The sequence below is a fragment of the Ptychodera flava genome, chromosome 4 (genome assembly GCF_041260155.1).
Source record: "Ptychodera flava strain L36383 chromosome 4, AS_Pfla_20210202, whole genome shotgun sequence".
Taxonomy (NCBI): domain Eukaryota; kingdom Metazoa; phylum Hemichordata; class Enteropneusta; family Ptychoderidae; genus Ptychodera; species Ptychodera flava.
In genome coordinates, this window is record NC_091931.1 from 7,276,405 (window position 1) to 7,290,108 (window position 13,704).

At 36.2% G+C, this 13,704-nt stretch overlaps 1 protein-coding gene across 1 annotated transcript in view; it reads left to right on the forward strand.

Annotated features, from left to right (window-relative positions):
* The window catches only part of LOC139130579 (sushi, von Willebrand factor type A, EGF and pentraxin domain-containing protein 1-like), an 18,586-nt gene continuing 4,882 nt past the window's right edge, over window positions 1–13,704 (forward strand). The window contains exons 1-5 of the mRNA XM_070696328.1: window positions 1–485; window positions 1,114–1,322; window positions 3,326–3,505; window positions 4,361–4,513; window positions 4,641–4,823. Of these exons, the coding sequence (XP_070552429.1) occupies window positions 1–485; window positions 1,114–1,322; window positions 3,326–3,505; window positions 4,361–4,513; window positions 4,641–4,823 (1,210 nt within the window). The remainder of the gene's footprint in view (window positions 486–1,113; window positions 1,323–3,325; window positions 3,506–4,360; window positions 4,514–4,640; window positions 4,824–13,704) is intronic.

Consider the following 13,704-nt stretch of genomic DNA (forward strand, 5'->3'; position numbering starts at 1 on the left):
ATGCGTGCGCTGAAGATGTTTGCCGTTGCAAAGACATTGATTATAGTTGCCGTGATTTTCACGCCAGCGACGGGGCAAGATTCAGAGATGTCTGTTGAAGAGCAGGAGGAGATAAGTCAAGAGAGTCTAGCGATTTTATCTAAATTTGAACCCTACCAGGCTACCATAAGCGATGTCGTATTCCTAGTCGACGACTCCGGTAGCATTGGCGCACCAAACTTTCATTTCGAAATCGATTTCATCCGACATGTCTCCACGATATTTAGTGTATCGGAAGATGAAATCCGTGTTGCTGTGGTAACGTACTCCGATCCTGAAAAGATAGTCCGCCGCATTGATTACATAGGGAACCCGGTCGGTAAGAATAAATGTTCCTTGTTGAATGATTTGAGCACGATACCGTACACAGGTGGTTGGACTGATACACGGGGAGCTCTCGTTGAAGCTCGGAACATTTTACAACAGGCTAGACCATCAGCTAAAAGGTAAGGTATAACAACAGTGAGTTTAATGTAGTGTGGTGCTTTAAGTAATATAGTATTATCGCTGCTGAGCGTAGAATAGATGCAGCAAAGCTCTATGGCAGCCTAGAGATGTGTATGTAGGTCAACAGGTTCCAGTAGAAAGTTAGAAAGTTGACTGCTAAAGCATCGATACCACCACGGTCCCTCTCCGAACGGAGGAACCGTAGTGGCATCAAGCTCCTTGCAGTGGTCACGCGGCACTGAATTGTCGTGAGCTGGAGATTTGACATCACTCACTTCACGGACCACAGCAGTTGTAGTAGAGAAATTAATGGTCTTTCTGCGGTACAGGGTGGAGATGTGTAACACATGCACGATAAAATATACTATCAAAATGAATATAAACATTCCCCTATAGGTTGCAATTTCTGACTCGTCAAAATGCCAGAATGTAAACAGACAGTTTTAATAGGGACTGTCTTCTCAATACTCAACCTTGAACAGTCTTAACACTGACAAAGAGATAATATTACCGAGAAAGATCTCGTAAAGTCCATTTCATTAGTTGTATGAAGTTGTACATTTGCTGGAAACTCACGTCAATTGCATCACCCTCACTGTACATCTTTAACATTATTGCCCGATACAGGCTTATCGTACTGTTGACTGATGGACAGTCGAATCGAGGCGATCCCATACCAGACGCAGAAAATATTCGAAGCAGCGGCATCGGCATCGTTGCAATTGGCGTTGGGAACATTAATGAGGATGAACTCAATGGCATAGCCACTAGCGAAAACGTTTTCACTCTGGACAAATTGTCAGACATCGAGAAACTTGCTCAACGTATTAAAAATGGTAAGAAGTGTATATTTAGTATACCACAATTAAATATTTAGTTTTCCCATATGTATTTTGCAACTGAGGATACAGTTGTGATATGGATACATCATTCAAACTTACCATAAATTTGGTACAGGGACATTTAATATGGTGGAGGCGAGGGTTATACAGTGGGGATCAGTGACTCAAAACTTAGCACGTGGCTTCGTATTTTGTTTCAAATGTCGCTTCCTACAAGATAACTTATTTTTCAGACAAACGATAGAGTTTTGACAGTTCTGACATTTGCTCGAACAGAAGTCTGTGACGCAGAAATTCACCATGCCTATAGCAGTCAGATAAACTTGACTCGGTATGCTGAGACAAACTACAAGCAGTAGGACAAGGCCTATGACTATTTTCACAGTCGAGTTCTAACCCGATCTTTTTTTATTATTTAACACTGGGAGAGTGATCTCTGAAATGGGCAAATATTATGAGATTTTCCCGTCACTGACTCCTGATGCCAAACACACGATGTTTTAATAGCCCTTCTATGCAGTGAGTGTTAATCAAAGCTACAGATTTACAGGATTTATGCCAGACAGATATAAATGTTAAGTTTTCCTGGTTATTGGTAATAGCTTATTTGCCATGTACTTTTCAAAACTAAAATCAGCATCGGAAACGTGCTTAAGCAGACGAGATCGCCTAGGCGAACCTATGCTAGGCGACGGGAAGCATACTATGAATATTGGAGACACAATATTTACGTTACAAGTAAAACCGCACCGAGAATAATCCTCTTCGTGGTTACTGCAGTTACCAACCATCTACGTTTGAAATGGGGCGCCTATTTCTAGCTGCTGAAAGTTCGCATGTGACAAAATCAACAAGTTGGATAAAACTGAATCCTAGTCCATTAAACCCGGTGCGTGTACATTTTATAAGCTTATTAGTTAGGATAGCTGCATAAAGAATCATTGCATAATTTTGTACAAGATATGATTATCTTTATGTGTTGAAATACTGCGGTTCATTATTGAAGCATTGCAATCAATAGAATCTGTTACGTTTACATTGATATGGGGTGCAAACAATCGATCAAAGGCAAATAAAAACTGAGATTTTTCAATTACGAAACAGCCGTGTTGTAGATACAGACTGACAATATGTCTTGTGATAGAAGGCGTTGGTGAACCAATGTTCGATTGGTTACTGAGGGATGTTTCTGTCACATGGTATGGATCGTACACTGAGTCGGTTGGGAAATTAAGTAGCGATAATAAAACTTTGTACTCTCTGAGAGAAAAGGCTTACGCACATTCACATCGTTTTCATTCAGAAAATATTTGCGTGAATTGCTTCGAGTGTTTGGATCGACCGCGATATAGAATTTTACCTGTGAGTGGAAGGAGGTGGATGAGAGCAGCTAGCGCTGTTAGTACGGTTTAAGTAATCACGGTAAAATGAACATAGGAATATGCCTTGGCTTGCTTTAGTAAGTCACAAACAGTTGACCCGTCTCCCTTTATTTCATTACATGTGAAACAGTAATATGTTGATACTATAAAGCTCTGTCATTTTGCTGACTACTTAAGTTCTTGAAAACATTTTGACCAAACTTAAAGGATGTTCAGCTGTACAGATTCAGTGTATTTTAGAACTGTATTAGCATTAACAGGGTGCGCTATATTTACGAATACAACTCTCCGTCGCCTTCTCGCTCCTACCACAGTATTCGATATCGCCCTGAAATCGTTAATATTTTAGATGTATATAGAACACAATCACGTCATGGTTTCTGGCCGTTTATGCTATGCTGTATCCAAGACGGGTTTCAGAATGACTGCTGATGCAAAACAAAAATATTTTACAGAAAGTAGTTGAGATAAGTCCGTTCTTTCTTGGCGTGTTTGAAAGTCATGCATCTACCAACTGCTTTCTATGTAAACAAAACCGATGCCTTTTGCCTGGGATCTAAATGATGACGATCAATATGACCTCATAACCCCACAATTTTTTCTATTTGACTCTAGATGTAAAGGAGACAACGTGGGATTTGTCCGTCGGTGGAAATTCTTGCAATAGTCTCTGTACAGAGGGTTATGACTGCTGCGATGCCCTCGCCACCTGTTCTTGTGGAACTCGCAGTGGTGTACACCAATGCGCATGTCAGCCAGGTTACTCTGGTAACGGTTTCAAAGATCAATGCACAGGTATTTTGGAGGAAACTTGTTCGGTTTCTTTATCTGAGAAGTTTACCGTTTTCCTTTACTTGGAGAACCTATCCTTGTGTCATTAAAATGACAAGCAACTACTTGATAGGAAAATATACAGCTATGAACCTGTTGTTTCTTGACAACATTTTTAAATATTGCTCATCAGATTTTAATGGCAGCAAAGTTAAATTCTCGATGAAAACTATGGAAAAAGGACTTTTGGAAATGTAACGAAAAATTTAATTCTCGACTGACTCGATAAATGAGTTATAAACAAGTAAATACGATCGTCTTACGGAATTCCGTGTGATCAAAACTAGAAAAATATCGACGCTATCCATGATTATCGCTTACAAAAACAACTATATGATGACGTAATCCCTAGATACTATTGTTGTCGCGATTTTCAGTGTGTTGTAAGATATGCTAGATATACTGTCTCACCTGTTCACGTGATGGATCGTACTCTGACAACGATATTTCGATAACGATTGAATATAATCAAGATAACTTTATCAAAATTCATCGACTTTTGGCTAAACATGAAAACTCAAAAACTGGCAGACAAGCCAAGCTTTCAACACGTTTTCTTCCTCCATACGTTGTTCGTTGAACGAAGCTGGCTCGCGGATGACACTCACACAGCGTTTAGCATACTGTGAAATATTTTGCGCTGTGAAGTATCCCAGTGGCTCCAGGGTCTATGTCGATACACATGAGAAGACAGGGATTTTAGAAGTTCCTTTCCGCCCATTCTGCTTGTCAAGCAATGAACAGACCAATGGCATATCTTCTTTACAGGTTTATGAACAATACGTAATACATTGACCGATTTCTGACTCTGTTTAACAGCGTGTCCCCGTGGAACCTACAAAGAGAAGTATGGTTATCTCGACTGTACACCTTGTCCTGCAAACTCAAACACTGATCAGACCGGAAGTACGTCAATCAGTCAGTGTCAGTGTAAAACTGGATACACCGGACAACCAGGTCAAAATTGTACAAGTAAGTCATCTGTTACAAAGCATGTTTTCGTACGTATTTTTCATACGATATTAGCAATGTATCTTGGAGTGACTGGTCCTCTGTTCTTCAATTATGTTTCATGATCTGCGATACTGTCTTGTTTTAGTTATTCGATGTCCGGCGTTAAGTGCTCCCCCCGGTGGTTACGTCACACGATGCGACAACTCGTACAACAACAAATGCTATTTCAAGTGTGACAGGAACAGGTATCGTCCAACACCTGGTGGCGCTGCCGAACGCACGTGCCTTGAGAATGGCCAATGGTCTGGTAGCCCGTTCACTTGTACCAGTAAGTGTTTACTTCAGCATTTTGGAGCATAAATTATTTCGGATAAGTCCGTTTACTATAATGTTTGGAAAGAATGATCGCAGGTAAACACGTGACTCATTAACCGAACAAGGTTGTCGTGCTCGAACATCCATTTCTTTCATTGATAAATACAAATCTTTATTTCATAAATTTATCATGTAATTCCTTGTGTATAATTATGCCATATAAGTAAGACGTGAAACTCTCATGCGCGCGGTCGACCATATTTCCAATACAATGACGGATTTCTACAGGTAAAACACTAAGATTACAGAAGCAAAAGTAAAGGTAAACCTGGTTATACAGGAATTTAATTCCTGAAATGCCTAAAACGATGAAAGATGAATGAGTTGCTAGTTTTACGAACAAAAAGAATTTTGCTATATCATGTAATTCACCGCCCCAAAACACAAGACAAAAGCTATTTCAGATAGAGATTACAATCTAAAGAATTACTGATGCGATAGTCTACTTTCTGACGTTCAAACAGAGCTACGAGGTATCAAGGAATTCAACTTAATGACTTGACACAAACAACTGAGCACAGCGGCTTTGTTGGTGATTATGTTAATTAGCAGAATTATTTTAGGAACTTGAATATGTACCTTCGTTTTCGTCAGTACAGTCAACAGCATGGATACTGAAGTTGGTCAACAAAAATATTTCAAGTCTCGTTTCCTTTAAGACTCTACTATTTTTGTGAGACGTTACAGCGGAGGCGACTGGAAATGGGACACCCAATTTGCAAATTACCCAGCTGTATTGCTGGCCATACAGTGAATTCACTTGGTAATTAGCGAGCGACTTTGGTAACTTGTCAGCGATATCGTTTTTCATTTCAGTCAGGTGCAGACACTTTGTGCAAGCAGGGGGTATGTTGCCACAAAGCTTATCTGGGTTTGTATAATTCAGTATAGGGGTGGCTGCTTGTTGCTTCATGGGATTCAAAATGAATAAAGATAATTATGATATTTGTGTTGATATAATGGGGATATAATACACTACACTACTAAAATAAAGATAATTTTTCAATCTACACTTGTGGTCTCATTTACTGCTCTCTGAATTTCAATAAAATTCTTTTTGTTTGTGTCGATTTCACGTGTTGTAAATGAGTGGTTTCGTCCAAATAGTGCAGCTGGTTCCCTTCTGAGTGGGATGGGGTGTAGTCATGATGTGGAGACTCTTTGTCTGGCCTCATTCGTGGTTTCAGTTTACACCCAAACAACCAAAACGAGTTGTTAAGGTGAGGTCCAGGAGAAGTGATCATTCGGCTAATACATGTAACTTTGAACTGTAGTGACACTGCAACTTTGGAGGCCACGTTACTGTTGATTAAGCCAACTTGATGCAGTCAGAAATTCTGTTTGTACAAATGAAAAACCAGCTCTTCCAAGGGTTAAAATGAGAGTTTATGATTGGCACTCTGTGGTGAAGATTGAATACATTACCACGCACTGGTCCATGCACTAGTCTTATTCAGACAACTTATTTGTCCTACCTATACCATAATCAAAGGAAAAAACTGGTGTCACTGTAATTTATCCTCTGCAGACCAAACAAAATTTCTTGCACATATATTGACCTTATCACAGTGTCTATGAAGATCAGTGCAGCTGTTTTTAATTTCCCCAGACAGACTGTCTACAGTGTAGCTGTGGGTCCATAGCTGTGGTGTTTCGGACGGGATTCCTGCCTTTTACGGGCTGGTTATGACTTTTCACGATTTTAACTAGTGGCGGGGTTAAAATCGTGAAAAGTCCAAACCAGCCCTTAAAAGGCAGGAATCCCGTCCGAAAACACCACAGCTATGGACCCACAGCTATCTACAGTGCAGTTGTTTTCAATTTCAATTGTTTTTAATTTGATGTACACGATATTGTGAGTGAAGTGGGTGTGTCCGAGCCGTCCTGATCGCGGCAACATGCCACAACTTCAAAGACCAGCGTAGACAAAGAAATAACAATAGGTGTGAAAGGGATTAGGCTGTCATGTATCCTTCTATTTTTTACATCCATGCCCAGACACACTGTCTGCGCGGGACACATTGTTTTGACTGATCATCGGCCTCTGAAGTTTTGCCGCCAAAAAGTCATATCCAATCATTGGCTGTTCTATTTGGAAGAAACCACTCATTCATAACACAACACTTGCAGTTCATGAACATGATGGAGATTTTGTTGAAATTCAGAGAGCAGTAAATGAGACCAAATGTAGCTTGATGAAATATCTTTATTGAGTGGTTTACTTTGGCTCCACTGTATGATATTATTCCAGATATTATTATTATCTTTATTCATTTTGAATCCCATGAAGCAACAAGCAGCCACCCCTACACTGAATTATACAAACCCAGATAAGGGACTGGTCAGTTTCTTCAGCCTGGGGGGGGCCGGTGGATTCATGGGGGGGGGGTCACCCTGTTTTTGACTTTGGTGATAGGGGGGTCACCATGTTTTTGAAATGCCCAATGGGGGGGTCAGTGTGTTTTTGAATTTTGACACAGGCTCATCATTGCCTAAAATGCTAGTGTCAGCCACAAATTTCATCATTCAGTTGTATTTTTCGGCGCGCCCTTCGGGCGCGTAACTTTAATAATCAGTCATATTTTTCAGCACGCCCAACTTTAACATATCAAGCATACATACATCAGAGATATCTGTATGTTCAATATTTTTCAGCATGCTCTTCAAGCTCATTACTTTAATATATCAGACATTTTTCAGCATGCCCTTCAGTTGCATGACTTTAATATACAAGGCATATATATCAGAGATATCAAGATGTTTCATATTTTTCGGCGCGCCCTTCGGGCGCCATACTTTAATAAATAAATCAGAGATATCTTGATGTTTGCTAAGTGAAAGTGTACCATTATGAAATCTGCATTTCATATGAAAAGGATGACAAATTCCTGATACTTTTCTGTTCTCTCTATGAAAATCCAGTATGGGAAAGCAACATGCACAAATATTTTACAATATGCCCTATATTTGATATAGTGACTTATTTTAGAGATAGAAAAATGACAAGATATCTTTCCTTCTCATTGATGCAATTATTTTCCTTTGTGTCACAGGTTTCCTGTAGAAAGATGCTTTTTTGTGAACAAAATAACAGTTAAAAAAAGCAGTTTTTGTCATTATTAGCTGTGCTTTTATGGTTTCAATGTTACAAGAAAAGGTCCTCTCAGACACTGTACACATCAGATTTGGCTAAAAAAGCTCTCTAAGGCTCCTCAAGAGATATAATTATATGGTTGGCATTAGTCTTAACACCCATCAAAGTTTTGATTCACTGCTTTTTCTCTTTGATATTAATGATTGACATCCATTTCTGTACAACAGTTCAGGACATCTGGTTAAGCATAGAAAGTGTGAAATACATTCACAGCTCATTCAAAATACAGCTCATTCAAAATGTACTGTATTCAAACTTTAAGATTGACACTTTGAAATTGCTATCTTACAACTGACATGTCAACAATTTCATTAAAACATAGAATGACTATTTAAAATATAATATGAAATATATGTAAAATGTAAAATATATATATATATATATATATATATATATATAATATATATATATATATATATATATATATATATATATATATATATATATATATAAATAATTTATGTCCACCTTTTCTTTTACCTATGTTGCGTGCCGGGGGGGGGGGGGTCACCCTGTTTTCGAAATTTGGAATAGGGGGGGTCACCCTGTTTTCAAAATTTGGAATAGGGGGGGTCAGTACTTTTTGACGTCGGCAAAAATAATCCACCGGCCCCCCCCCCGGCCGAAAAACTGACCAGTCCCTAAGCTTTATGGCAACATTAGTCCGTGGGCTAGAGGGGGGTCTACGTGCACCCCCCCCCCCCACAGGATAACAAACCTGTATTTTTCAGAAGCCTTGGGATCCCTAGAATATGAAATGGAATTTTAACAGAAAAAATATAGGGATGGAATAGCTGTTATGGTCATGTTTTGAAGGGTACCGCAAAATCACGATTTTCCAAGCCAAATGCATTTTCGTCAAATCTGTCTTCTTGTAAGTCATGTGCTGAGCTCATTTTTTAACATAACCTCACTTGTTTGGTATCATTAGAAAGGGAATTTATTCCTCTTTAAGATGACATATTGTATTATGCAATATCTTCTACAGTTTTTGTCAAATATAACCAAAACTTACCCCTTACCCCAAAATTTAACATTGCAAATTACAGTAAATCTCAAATTCTACCAATTTTTTAGCTAGGCATAATAAAAAATGCAATGCTTTGTCTGAAATCTGTTTTATTTCATACAGGGACATGTCAGAAATATGAAATAGACTTTTAACAGAAAAAATATTGGGAATCTACAGCTGTAACAGTCATATTTTGAAGGGTACCGCAAAATAACAGTGTTGCAGATTTGCATGCATTTTTGTTAAAACTGTCTTCCTATAAGTTATCTGCTGAGCTTGTTTTTCAATATAACCTGGCTTGTTAGGTATCATTAGAAAGATAATTTACTAATCTTCAGAATGATATATTGTAACATGCAATATCTTCTATACTTTTCATGATATGTAACCAAAACTTACCCCTTACCCCAAAGTTTACATTGAAAATTTCTGTCATAGCTAAAACCAAATTTTACAATTTTTTTAGCTTGACACAAAAAATCTGGCCCTTTTTGCTATTAAATCTGTTTTATTGGTATAGGGACATGTCAGAAATATGAAATAGACTTTTAACAGAAAAAATATTGGGAATCTACAGCTGTAACAGTCATATTTGAAGGGTACCGCAAACATAACAGTGTTGCAGATTTGCATGCATTTTGTTAAATCTGTCTTCTTATAAGTTATCTACTGGGCTTGTTTTTCAATATAACCTGGCTTGTTAGATATCATTAGAAAGATAATTTACTAATCTTAGAATGATATATTGTAACATGCAATATCTTCTATAGTTTTCATGATATGTAACCAAAACTTACCCCTTACCCCAAAGTTTACATTGAAAATTTCTGTCATAGCTAAAACCAAATTCTACAAATTTTTTTTAGCTTGACACAAAAAATCTGGCCGTTTTTGCTATTAAATCTGTTTTATTTGGTACAGGGACATGTCAGAAATATGAAATAGACTTTTAACAGAAAAAATATTAGGAATCTACAGCTGTAACAGTCATATTTTGAAGGGTACCGCAAAATAACAGTGTTGCAGATTTGCATGCATTTTTGTTAAAACTGTCTTCCTATAAGTTATCTGCTGGGCTTGTTTTTCAATATAACCTGGCTTGTTAGGTATCATTAAAAAGATAATTCACTAATCTTCAGAATGATATATTGTAACATGCAATATCTTCTATAGTTTTCATGATATGTAACCAAAACTTACCCCTTACCCCAAAGTTTACATTGAAAATTTCTGTCATAGCTAAAACCAAATTCTACAATTTTTTTAGTTTGACACAAAAAATCTGGCCGTTTTTGCTATAAAATCTGTTTTATTTGGTACTGGGACATGTCAGAATTATCAAATAGACTTTTAACAGAAAAAATATTGGGAATCTACAGCTGTAACAGTCATATTTTGAAGGGTACTGCAAAATCACAGTATTGCAGATTTGCATGCATTTTTGTTAAATTTTTCTTCTTATAAGTTATCTGTTGAGCTTGTTTTTGAATGTAACCTGGCTTGTTAGGTATCATTAGAAAGATAATTTACTAATCTTCAGAATGACATATTGTAACATGCAATATCTTCTATAGTTTTCATGATATATAACCAAAACCTACCCCTTACCCCAAAGTTTACATTGAAAATTTCAGTCATAGCTAAAACCAAATTCTACAAATTTTTTAGCTTGACACAAAAAATCTGGCCGTTTTTGCTATTAAATCTGTTTTATTTGGTACAGGGATATGTCAGAAATATGAAATAGACTTTTAACAGAAAAAATATTAGGACTCTACTACTGTAGCGGTCATATTTTGAAGGGTCCGCAAAATATCAGTGTTGCAGATTTGCATGCATTTTTGTTAAATTGTTCTTCTTATAAGTTATCTGCTGAGCTTGTTTTTGAATATATACTAGCTTGTTAGGTATCATTAGAAAGATAATTTACTAATCTTTAAAATGACATATTGTAATATGTAATATCATGCATAGTTTTCATGAAATATGACCAAAACTTACCCCATACCCCAAAATTTACATTGAAAATTGCAGTGATAGGTCAAATCAAATTCTACCATTTTCTTTACCTAGACATATAAAATCAGGCATTTATTTGTATGAAATCTATTTCATTCGGTAATGGGTCATGTCAAAAATATAAAATAGACTTTTAACAGAAAAAAGATTGGAATTCTGTAGTTGTAACAGTCAGATTTTGAAGGGTACAGCAAAATCTCAGTATTCCTGACTTGCGTGCATTTTTGTTGAATCTATCGTCTTGTAAGTCATCTGCTGAGCTTCTTATAGAATATAATGTAAGTTGTTAGGTATCATTAGTAAGATTATTTACTAGTCTTTAAAAAGACATATTGAACATGCAATATCTTGTACAGATTTTTATGAAATATGACCAAAACTTACCCCATACCCCAAAATTTACATCGAAAACTACTGTCATAGCTAATATCAAATTCAAGCAATTTTTTACGCAGACATAAAAAATTAGGCAATTTTTTGTATGAAATCTGTTTAATTTTGTACTTGGCCATATCAGAAATATGAAATGAACTTTTAACAGAAAAAGTATTGGGATTCTATAGCTGTAACAGCTGTATTTTTAAGGGTACAGCAAAATCTCAGTATTCCTGATTCGTATGCGTTTTTGTTAAATCTGTCATCTTATAAGTAGTCTACTGAGCTTGTTATTGATTATAGCCGGGTTGTTTAGTATCATTGGAAAGGTAATTAACTGGTATTTACAATGAAATATTGTAACAGGCAATATCTTGTATAGTTTTCATGGAATATGACCAAAACGTACCCCATACCCCAAGGTTTGTATTGGAAACAGTCATAGATAACGTGATCAATTTCCGTGAATTTTTAGCTAGACATGATAAAAATAGTTCTGTTTCGGTATTAAATCTGTTGTATATGGTACTGGGTCATGTCAGAAATGTGAAATAGACTTTTAACAGAAAAAATATTTGGACTGTTTAGTTGTATTAGCCATATTTTGAAGAGAAATGCAAAATCGCAGTACCGCAAACTGGCGACTTTTTTGTTAAATTCTTCTTCTTGTAAGTCATCTGCTGAACTTATTTTGTGACACAACCTGGCTTGTGAGGTATCATTAGTAGGGAAATTTATTCTTCTTTAAGATGACATATTGTAATATACAATGTCATCCATAGTTTTCCTGGAATATGGTCAACCCCATACCCAAAAAGTTCAAATCGCAAATTACAGCTTATCACAAATTCTACCATTTTTTGCTGCACATAATACAAAAGGCAATTCTTATTTAAAATCTGATTTATTTGTTACAAAAGTATGTTACAAGTATAAAATTACCTTTTAACGGGAAGATGATACAATTTAGTAGCCACTTGGATCATTTTTGGAGGGGGAACCTAAATATTGCAAATGTATGTGTTTCGGCAAATTTGCCCTGATACCTGGGTACCCTTCCAAATATGATCCAAAAGGCTACAAAATCATATTATGTTCCTGTTAAAAGTTAATTTCATATTTGTAACATACTTTTCTAACAAAAACACAGATTTCGTAGATTGCATACAAGCATTGCCTTTTGTATATAAAGTTAATAAGTTGTAAAAAAAGGTCGAGTTTCAGATTTGCAGTAATTTGCTGTGTAAACCTTGGGGTATGGGGTAAGCTTTGGTCCTATTTCATGAAACCTAAACAAGACATTGCATATTACAATATCTCATTTTAAAGACAAGTAAATTACCTTTCTATTGATACCTAGGAAGCCAGGTTATGTCAAAAATCAAGCTCAGCAGATGACTTATAAGAAGACAGATTTAACAAAAAAGCAAGCGAGTTTTCAATACTGTGATTTTGCGAGACCCTTGAAAATATGACTGTTACAGCTGTAGATTCCCGATATTTTTTCTGTTACAAGTCTATTTGATAATTCTGACATGTCCCAGTACAAAATAAAACAGATTTTATAGCAAAAACGGCCAGATTTTTTGTGTCAAGCTAAAAGAATTGTAGAATTTGGTTTTAGCTATGACAGAAATTTTCAATGTAAACTTTGGGGTAAGGGGTAAGTTTTGGTTATATATCATGAAAACTATGCAAGATATTGCATGTTACAATATGTCATTCTGAAGATTAGTGAATTATCTTTCTAATGATACCTAAGAAGCCAGGTTATATTCAAAAACAAGCTCAGCAGATAACGTATAAGAAGAAAAATTTAACAAAAATGCATGCAAATCTGCAACACTGTTATTTTGCGGTACCCTTCAAAATATGACTGTTACAGCTGTAGATTCCTAATATTTTTTCTGTTAAAAGTCTATTTCATATTTCTGACATGTCCCTGTACCAAATAAAACAGATTTAATAGCAAAAACGGGCCAGAGTTTTGTGTCAAGCTAAAAAAATTGTAGAATTTTGTTTCAGCTTTGACTGCAATTTTCAATGTAAACTTTGGGGTAAGGGTAAAATTTTGTTATATATCATGAAAACTATAGAAGATATTGCATGTTACAATATGTCATTCTAAAGATTAGTAAATTATCTTTCTAATGATACCTAACAAGCCAGGTTATATTCAAAAACAAGCTCAGCAGATAACTTATAGGAAGACAGTTTTAACAAAAATGCATGCAAATCTGCAACACTGTTATTTTGCGGTACCCTTCAAAATAT